Genomic DNA, 10,613 nt, shown 5'->3' with positions numbered 1-10,613 from the left:
AGCACATTGAGGGACTGACTTTCTTTTTGCACTAGCTCCTCCCCTATATCACATAAGTACCCCGCCCACCACACCCTCTAGTCCATCACCTTTTACTACTTTTTGCTCCAACTTTTCCCCATATTTTCCCCGAGTTTTTCTGCTGTCGCCTTTTAATTATGGCTCGCAAATTATTTTCGAATTTTTCCATCATACTGCGGAAATAAATGTTGACTGCAATTTCCCACCGTCCACCGGCCCCCGCGCCGTCCCTTCAACCCAATTCCGAACAGGATGGAAAAGGATTCGAACCATTTCTTGTATTTTTCCTGTGTGTTTTTCTCTCTTTTTCCGCTTTTTTTTCCCCTCACGGTTTATTTATTTCGCCAGGTAGCAAGAGTTTCCAGAGTCCAGGAATCGGAGTTGGAGTTTCCTGATGGAGTTCTGGTCCTGTTCTTGTTGCTGCTGTTGTTGTGACCTAAAAAAATATTCACACTCACTTCACTTGTCAAGTTGAATAAAGCAAAACGCTGCCCTGGAATCACGAGGGGCGTTTTAGTGGGAGGAAAGCGGAAAAGAGTCATAGTTGGGGAGTAAAAAAAAATTATATACATTCATATAATACAGCGATTCCAAAATCAGTTTAATCTTATCTTTAACTGATTTAAAAAGTCCAAAAAATATTATTATGAACCTTAACTTGATCCTATTTTTACTTATTTTATTTATTTATTATTATTATCCTAGCACAGCATTTGTGATGATTTAATAATATGTAATATTTATAACTTATTTTACAGCTAACCATCATATGATCACTTTTCCCACCCTTATAGGTTTATAGTTCTTGTCATATATTTTTGTCAGACACTGTACCGGCTTATATGTTTGTGCATACACTCATTAAAATCCGTCCCACTTGCAATTAGAGTTTGTCATTTGACAGCAGCGCGAAAATACATAAAATATATTGGTGACAAGCGAGCAACAAATAATAAAAGTGACAACATCGAAAGCAACGCAGTGTTGGAAAAATGGAAGCACACGCGGCGAATTATTGATAAATGTCATCACCGGTTCCCCACTCGGAGTTTATCATAAGTGGAAAATGGATTTTATAATTGAAACCCAATTTTTTTTTAATTTACCAGTTGTCTAACAACAGGATGTTTTGAGTTTATTTTTAATAGATTTTGATTTAATAAAATTTGACAAAACCCGTTGACATTTTAATTACGCATGTGGCATTAGGCACAATATGGCTGCATTAGTAAACAAATAAATTTACTCATATTAAAACTGCATAACTTTTTTAATTTTTCTTTTTGAAACTTTTAAATAAATCATTATTTTTATTAATGTTATTAAATATTTATCGAAACGAAGTAAAAAAAAACGAGTTAAAATAATTATGCTTTATCCTTATTAAATTACCCTGCCATTAATACATTTTTTTCAATCATTGTTGATACTTGCCCATCCGGGAAAACTCTTCATTCAGCTTCAGTCAACCTTTTCAGCCAAGGAAAAGTGCGCGTTAAGGTACCCGCCACAAGTACTTAACGACAGATACCGCATCGAAAGAGTACGATTGCCTTGTTATCCAGCCCAAATCAATTGATAAGCCCCCCGCTGAAAGACAGAAACCATTGGCAGAAGCATTTGAACGATTTCGAGCGATGAATCAGCGGCTGCTTTGAGCGACTGACTGGAGGCACTTATTGCGCATTGGTAATCGCCGATATATCATTATAATGTGTGGGTGACACACCAGGGAAGAAGCCATAGAAGTCAACTCCCCTTGTGCACTCGAAGAATTTGTGGTACCACTATTTATGTTATTTATTTTTAACTTATTGGACTGTGATTTGATTTTATTTACATTTAAGAACTTAAGTAAAATTACAATTATTAAGTATTCAATTTGAGAAATCTGTAAAAAATTAAATTGAATATAATTTACAGGAGTGAGAAAAAAAGAATAACTAAAAACTAAAGAAAACCAATTAGAAAACTATGAACTAAAAGCTGTTGTTTTTTATTTTATATTTTTTTTAAATTTTAATAATTGTGTTAAATTAATTTCTCTTGCATAATTAACCCTTATTCTGTTTTACAGCGCCCTTTTTTAGTGTAAGAAGCTCAAGGTGCCTGAGCAATTACAAAAACATGAGCAAACATGAACACAGCAATTGAAAAGCGGCTGAAGTGAAATTTAATACGGGTCAAAAGTGAATTCATGGAAAATTAAGCGGGACAAGGAAACCCTTGAAGCGGAAAGCGGTTAGGGGTTAAACCAAGGATCAGGAGGCGGAAGAATCCACGGCCTTGCCGAGCAGGTGCAAAAAGAGAGCTGTGCCGCACACCTGCAGATCCTCCCCGGCATCCTCCTTGATGCTGTCCACCAGAACAACTCCATACTTGACCACAATCATGACCAGCATCATCCGCAGATAGAGGAAGTTCCGCTCCACATAGGCCAGAAATCCGAGGGATACAATATTGCCCAGAACCGTAAGATTCCGCAAGCTATCACTGAAGGCACAATCTCGTCTATTTTTCGCCAGGCAGCAACCCAAATCGCAGACCAGGGGAAGCACGAAGAAGGCATGGCCCAAAGCAATGGGACTCAGGCCGGTGGACTGCATGTAGAGATCCATATTGGCCAGCGGCAGGGGCACCAGTTCCAGGACACCGTGCGTTACGTCCCTCAGCTTTCGGCACTCCTCCGGCTGGCCGCTGGCGAAGATCACTCGGAGCAATCCGAAGACCGCCGAGAATCCCACCACCACGCAGGCAACCAGGGCGAAGGGGTGCTTCTCCGGCTGCATTTTACGGCCTGAAAACACCGCCGTGCTCAGCAAAATGCCATTGTACAAAAATCGCAGCCAGGGACCCGACAGCGGTTCGCTCATCGCAACCGGAGGAGGAGGAGCAGTCGAAGGCTGCTGGCCAACTTTCCAATTTGGATACCTGTTTATGATCTAGACGCTATGGAAATGAGTGTTAAGGTAAAGCTTACTCAGGGATTCAAATGACGTGCCATAGTGTTCCGAAAGGTTAACCCACCTCTTAAAAAATGGGTTCTCAATCAATATACTATTATTTTATGACTTAATTTAGGTCTATGGGTCTATTGCGGCTAACCATATTATTCTTCTATTAAATATTAATAGTAAATATAAGATCTTCCATTTGGAAATAAAAGAATAAAAATACTATTAAATTACCGTGTTTAAAAGAGTAATTTTTTTTCCAATACTAAAATATTTACTGAGCCTCATCAGGGAATGGTTTATTTTCAGAGAGGTAAATAGGGTTGCTTATTAAACTACCGCTTGATTTATTTTTTGCCGATAGAAAGAATTTGACAGTGTCAAAAATATTCTGCACCTCAAACTTTGTGATAATTTACTTTCGGATAATTTACGCAGATTTCATTATGACCCCCAAAACAATGGATGTGACTGAAGAACCGGCTCATCTGGATCGCGACATGCTGAAGGAGCTGCGGGACTACTGCGTCCGCCAGGAGATGCCACTGCCCACCATTGAAATTGTGGAGCACCGTGGAACTCCTGAAGCCCCAGAATTCGTGGCCTGCTGCTCCGTCGCTTCCATAGTTCGCTTTGGAGAGTCGAAAAAGATAAGTCTTGCCATACAGAGGGCCGCCGTTGAAATGCTGGCCGCAATCTCTGACGACATGGATGAGTTGCGACCGGGTCAAATCAAGGAAGAAGGTACCAAAGTGGACGACGGATTGGAGTCGGAGCGCAGGAAGAAGTTCAAAACCTACAGGGAGCTCGCAATATCCGGAAGCTTAAATAATTCGGGTCGGCGCCTCTGCGATCGCCATAAATACTTTCAAAACTTCTATCCTGCCCTGAAGGAAGCTGCTTTTACAGTCATTCGTTCAGAAGGATACGCCAGTTCCAAGGATAAGGCCCTGAGCCTTTTGGGCGCCTTGAAGATCACACCCACTATCAGCTTCTTGAAGTCGATGTCCGAGGAACCCCTGATGTGCATAGAGCTGAATTGCGACTTCGATGCGGTCTTTGTTGCTCTGGAGAACGAAATATACGACCAAATGATCGATTACCTACGTATTATGTTGACTTAAAAGGATTTCCAAGTGTTTTATAACTGCGACCTAGAACCCAACTAAATGTTTATAATTTTTTCAATACATACTATCCAAATAACTAACTTAAATTCACCTAACTCTTGTTTAAAGTAATTAAATGGTATAAGTTTAAAGGCTCACCTGCGCTTATTTACCCAGAGTCATTCAATTAGGCGTGCTTTACATTTTGTCTTAAATAGGTATACATGTCTTTGTATATGTTAAATGTTTTTGCAAAATTTGTTTACTCTTTACGGTAATAAACCTTTACGTTCTGTACAAAACAAAAGAAAACGAAAGCGAATTTCACGTACTTTAATGTTAACTAAACACACGCATGATTATTATCCGGAAAGCACACGTGGTGGAGCTATAAAATTTAACGAAATACTCGCAAAATTTGAAAGCCTTAGGCACCATAAAAGGAAAAGCGAGAAAATCATTTAAAATTTCACACATAAATATGAAAGAAAATACATTTAAGGTTATAAGGATATACAATTTTACAATTTCATGCATTAATTGCCTGTGTTTTAAAAGTGCTAAAAAGAAAAAACTATATTTTGGTGGTATAAAATTGTTATGATAACAAAAATTGCTCTGGATTCCAAGCACAATATTAGTGCAAATGGTATATCTCACATTTTATAATTAGTGATTAAACAAAATAAGAATAGGTCGAAAAAAAAAGAAACTAGAATTCTAGAACATTTTTAAATGTATTGTTATAAAGCATATTTAACCTGCTGGCATGCGTTTTATAAGGACTAAATATATTCAAGAATGTCCTGAAGAATTCACCGTGTTAAATATCCAATATGGTATTTCAGTAATCCCCTCTTTAAAGCTTATGCCTGTATGTGTGTGTGTTAGCCCGATGGGATAACGAAGCGAATATGCAACTTGGCAACACTTGAGCATTCCAGGCACGCACCACGCCCCCAACCACAGCCCCCGCCTCCTAGAAGCATAAAGAAAAATAATAATTCAACTTTATTTGTGCCACTCACACACACACACTCAGGCACACACACTTACATGCCAAGGATACTTGGACGTGGAAGCGGGACAGCGATAGAGATGCTGTGGCAGGATCTTCCAGCTGTTCCCTGTCAACACCAAACACAACAACAAATACATCGAGCATCCGTGGTAAATTTAATCGAAAGCGTGTAATTGACCTCAGTAAATGGCGAGGAATGGGCGTGGAAATGGGAAATGGGTATGGGAATGGAAATGGAAATGAAAGTGGGATGAGCTGGGGAACGGGCTTTGTTGGAAGCTTAGCCAACTGCCATCAAATCATTATCAGTTAAATAAACGACAGCCAGCAAGTTAAAAAGATAACGAAGCTGCAGAACAGAAGCTACAGCTCCACGGCAGCAGCAACAGATGATATCTCTGCTACAGGACCACCATCCACATCCCCATATCCCCCCATTCCATTTTTGGCTTTGATTCCGATTCGGATTCACCCCCTTGCCACACCTCCCCCACCCCCGGCCCCAATAGACAGACGTAAGCCGCCTCGTTTTATGCTAATTCAAATGGAAATGGAGCCAGTCAGCAGCTGCTCGCTGGATTGCGAGAAGAGTGCACTGGGAAAAAACTAAGCTGTGCGAAATAAGTGCAGAAAAAAAGTAGTACAAATTTTAAAATTTTAAAAGAAAACTAATAAGAACTCTGTAGAACTCTCTCTCTCTCCAAAAAATGATAATGGATATGCAAATGTCTAGGATATAAGGGATACAAATATATTCCACCAAAAAAACGTTGTCATTGGAAATGTTTCTGACACAGGTATCTTTCAGATTCAGTATTCAGTTTAAAACTTTTGGTTCTTATAGTTTTCAAAATCTTGAGATTACTTAAATTGATGAAGAACACAGCTGCATAAGTGTACGTAGGGAAAAATAGATTTCTGTAATATTTTTCTCGTATTCCTTTTTAGGATTACTTTATAAAGTTATTTTTCTTACTTTATTAAACACAATTATTTCTCAGTGTCCTGGAGGATGAGCCGCGGATGAGGAGCACCACAAGTTGTCAACGGTGTCGCCAAAGTCGAAAGCAAAAGCAAAAGCTCGTTTCATTATGCGACGGGCGCTGGGTCGGTGGGCGTGGCTGGCGCCTTGATCGGGCTCACAGATAGCAGTGCTACATATGCAGATGTACGGGATGGTGGACTCCGACGGTCGGAACTCGGAACTGGGAGCTCGGAACAGGGAGCACGGAGCCCAGGAGCTGCGGACTCGACTCGCTGGCATTCCTTGTAAGGCAAATTCGCCATGATAATTTCCGCATCATAAAGCTGCGAAAGTAATTTTCCACTTGAAAGCACAGCGCAGCCAAAAAGTGTGAAGCTATAGGTTGGGGTGGGGTGGTAAAAAGAGAGGATGACTGGGGGAGGGGTCAGACATTGGTCCAGCTAAGACCTCAAGCTGTCTGTGCTGTATGAGAGTGTGCTTTTATACCTCCTAGTTCCAAAATTCCAGGGTGTGTTCTATACTATAGAATCTATAGTAAGTACGAAAAAAAAGAAATGGGACTATAAGTATCCAGTTCAAAGAGTTTTCTATTAAATATATTATTCTTTCATTTTAAAAAAGCCTAAAAATAACTAATAAAAATCAACTCATAAATTAAACAACCAAAACTATTAAAACACTATAACAAAATTATTGCATTAACAATTTAATTTAAAACTTCTTACAATTTGTTGAGCTGACTTTAAAATAAATACAGTAAAACAGGTAAAAATCAAGCACTTCCTATAAGCTTTTAAGAAAACTTTTTTTTGTACAAAGTTTTTAAAGATTTTTTTAGTATTTCTTTTTGAAAATCAATTTTAATTTCCTTTTATTTACTAGGTAATACCTACTAGGTATCCCAAAGTCTCAAGCACAATTTTATCTAATGTAGTTTTTGTGCCTGTTTGTTGGGTAATGTCGATGATGGGAGCTTGTTTTTTGGCACATTGAACATTTGGTGTTGTCACCTTTCGGGCGAAGCACATGCAAATAAGCCGACAAACAGGACCAAGACGGAAAACCAAGGCCAATTCAGGCCGAGATTCCTTTGCATTAAGTCGAGAGCATCATTTTGGGGGGAGGTGGAGGCTGGAGAAGTGGGAGATATAAGGTGGGGGGCGGTAGCAATGACATCTCTTTAAGGCGACATCAGATTAGGCTAAGCAGCTGGGCCAACACACACACACAGCGGGGAAAATCGTCACACACACAGAGACAATAGGGAGTGGCAAATTTCATTATGCGGCTCACGTGCGAGACAACCAAATTCACTGGGAAATAAAGAAAAAAAATGTCCAAAAGAAAAGCAGAAACCGAAAAACAGAGGAAAAAATGTTGGAAAAAGAAAAATACAAATACAACACGGAAGGCAGTTGTAGGGGGGAGGGAGGGAAAGTAGGAGGAATATCGGAAGGAAGCAGCAATAGAAAACGTACAAAAGCGAAACACGCAACCGAGAAGACGAGGAACCAGGCTCCAAAAGCAGGAGATTTCATCTTCTTCTTCTCCAGCTCCTCCACCCCGTTTCCCCACCCCCGCCCCCGCCTTTCGTCCTGGCAGCCAGGAAGGAAGTCAGTCAATGCCCGCAGCAAAAAGGCCAGAACACAAAAAAAATCAACAATAAGCGACAAAGTAGAAACAAAAATACAATTCAAACACAGTGCTACCTTATAAAAATAAACTAAGTAAAAGCGTTTTCCAGTATGTATTCTGCGAGGAAAGTGTAGGAATCATACTAAATCACCCTGATTTCGTTAATTTATTTACATTTTCAAGACAACTATACAATCTTGGCGAAATGTTTATTTTATTTAAAACTTTTATTATGAGAAATACTAAAAAAAAACCACCAAGTTTTTAAAACTACTTATATAAATTTCAAAATAATTTTTATCTTCTTATAGACTTTTCATTAGCATTCTAATTAAAAAAGAAACCAAGGAAACATCATTAAATTATATTTAAACTGGCAACACTGCGTATGAGCAATACAGAATATTTCTGAAAAAAAAAGTATTTCTAAAAAATGAGTAATATAGTTTATTACTAAAAAAAAACAACTAAGAAGCTTGAAAATATTTGTATCATTTAGCTATCCAGGCTTCACTGTACCAGTAGATAAGGGGAGGGGTAGAGGAAGGGAGATGGCCATAGAGTGACTAGCGAAATGCCCTAAAACCTACAACACACGTAGATAAATTTGAGTAATTCCTGCAGGTGAAAACGGAAACGAAACAAAAGTAAAAGCAAAAGAGCAAACTAAGGTCTCATCTCGGTGAGGGAAAGAAAAAGTTTTCCGAGTGGGAAAGCGAGGCGGAAGGGGGTCGGTGGAAAGTGGGAGGCAGGCAGGCTGTGACAACATCTGGTTGTTGTTGCTGACGCTGCTGAGCTAATTACTAATTTAATATTCCATGCCCATTGACCCTCACAAAAACAGCTCGGTTATCTGCTTGTTGTCTAAAGTCTCACATTAATTATCTTATCTAATCGGACAGTGCAATAAGTTTCAGTTTAAGTTAGATTAGTTGCTAAGTAGTAGCTGGGCTCATACTAGAGATACCTTGGATACCTTGCCAACAGCCCATTGGGAATTAGAACTGAGGCAAAAACTAGGGGTACATAAAGTTCAATATTTAATTGATCAATAGACTTACTTCTATTATATGACAGTTGTTAATAGTTTAAATTTGTCTGTGCTTACTTTGTATCATTTTAATTAAATGAAATTAAGAATCACCTTTAAGGTTTTAAATACTCAACTTGAAAATTAATAATGTAGTTTTTTTGACAGCAGATTTAATATATTTTTCAAAAATAGGGTCTTAAAACATCTAAAATAAAAAAAAAAAAAATAAATATTAAATACCAAGCCATACCCTTCGATAATGGACACAAGTAAATCTTTAAAAGCTTTTATTAAGTGCCACTTGTTAAATTTGGCATCCCAAATATTTTCGCCCTTGCAGAACTCAGTCCAAATAGAATTCTCCACAATTGTTATATACCCTTTCAACACGCTCCAAGTGCCGAATGCAAAAAAAGTCTAAAAATTTAAATATATACAGAAAAACTGGCTGAGTCTGAGACGCAAATCGTTGGGGATTTATCAGCCGAAGGGAACGGCAGCAAAAACAACAATAAAAGCGATGAAAAAGAAGAACAAGCTGGAGAGCAGGGAAAACTTTTTGTATATGGCCAAGTTGGGGCTGAGTTGAGTTAACAACGTTACGTTAACTCCTCAGCTCCCCTAACTTTTTGGGTATTTAGCGGCAATCGATTTTCGTTGATTTTTCGCCACCCCCTGCCACGAAAAAAGAGGCAATCTCGCCTTCGAATCTCTGGGAAACCATCCAACCACCCACCCGCCTCCCAATTTTACCCAGGAACGTGTGAGTTGCAGGCCTGACCTTTCAACCTTTTCCCAGAGCCAGCACGTGGCTGTAGAAATCGGAGCATCCAGTCCCAAAAACTCACAGAGGCATCATCATCATCAACCGGAGCGGGAATGGCAACTCATCATCATCATTGTAGTCTGCAAAGTTTATTTAGGCAAAGCGCTTCACTTTTGGCTACACTCTTCAATTTTATGGCAACAAATTTGCATCGTAAAAGATACACCCCCACCCCACGCACACTAGCCCCGAAATTACCCCCAAATAAACCACCCACACACAAACGATAAAAATACAAAAACGTTTGTTTAGGCACGCCCTCTCTCTTTCTATCCCTCGGAAAAACCAGTCGTAAACTAAGGACAAAATCGTAAAAAGTGAGCAGTTCATTTAAATTTTTAATATTTAGGCTACCTACAGTGACTGCATCCCCTCCCCACAGCCCATCCCTCTATCGCATCCCGACCGTATCCTTAACCGTATCCATCATACCGATTCACTTACTTTTGTTTTATGATCCAAACATTTTCGGCCATAATCTGTAAGCAAGAGTCAGAGTACACTTAAAAAATCGGTGGATTAACCAAATTTATTTGACGTACAACTTAACAAATACAAATTTTACACAAGATATAGGAAAAGAGTTAAAGTTAAATTTTAAAATAAATGGCATCAAAACATTAAAGAGCAAAACTATTTATCCTACAATATTACTTCAAAACTAGGCGACAGTTCACACAAATCATTTATGTTAGTCCTAAAAAATATGAAATATATTTTCAGAGTGTGAAAAGGAGGCAGCCCAAATGGGTCTCCTTCATCGTTTTGAATTTATGCCTTTAATTAAATACAAAATCTACCTAGGATTCATCTTGCTGGGCAACTTTTCTGTGGCATTCCTTTACTTAATAACAGGCCATCAAATAGAGTTGTATTTCTGTGGGTTATATTCATACCGAGCATCCCTACCCGCCACGCCCCTTTCGCCCCCTTGAACACGCACTCAGGATTTATTTCCACATTTATATGAGACTGCGGGGGGTGGTGCGGCGAGGCGCCGGAGAGGGTATGTAAATTTTTCAGTAAAAA

At 39.1% G+C, this 10,613-nt stretch overlaps 2 protein-coding genes across 2 annotated transcripts; one reads left to right on the top strand and one right to left on the bottom strand.

Annotated features, from left to right (window-relative positions):
* Positions 1-2,171: 2,171 nt before the first annotated feature.
* Positions 2,172-2,998, bottom strand: LOC108068282 (uncharacterized). The gene has a single exon (XM_017157747.3). It carries the CDS (start codon positions 2,892-2,894, stop codon positions 2,283-2,285), a length of 612 nt encoding a protein of 203 aa, XP_017013236.2. The 5' UTR covers positions 2,895-2,998; the 3' UTR covers positions 2,172-2,282.
* Positions 2,999-3,330: 332 nt separating this feature from the next.
* LOC108068285 (uncharacterized) lies at positions 3,331-4,353 on the top strand. The gene has a single exon (XM_017157750.3). It carries the CDS (start codon positions 3,422-3,424, stop codon positions 4,097-4,099), a length of 678 nt encoding a protein of 225 aa, XP_017013239.3. The 5' UTR covers positions 3,331-3,421; the 3' UTR covers positions 4,100-4,353.
* Positions 4,354-10,613: the final 6,260 nt, after the last annotated feature.

This window comes from Drosophila takahashii, chromosome 2L, assembly GCF_030179915.1.
Source record: "Drosophila takahashii strain IR98-3 E-12201 chromosome 2L, DtakHiC1v2, whole genome shotgun sequence".
Taxonomy (NCBI): domain Eukaryota; kingdom Metazoa; phylum Arthropoda; class Insecta; order Diptera; family Drosophilidae; genus Drosophila; species Drosophila takahashii.
This window is presented reverse-complemented; position numbering and strand designations above follow the sequence as displayed.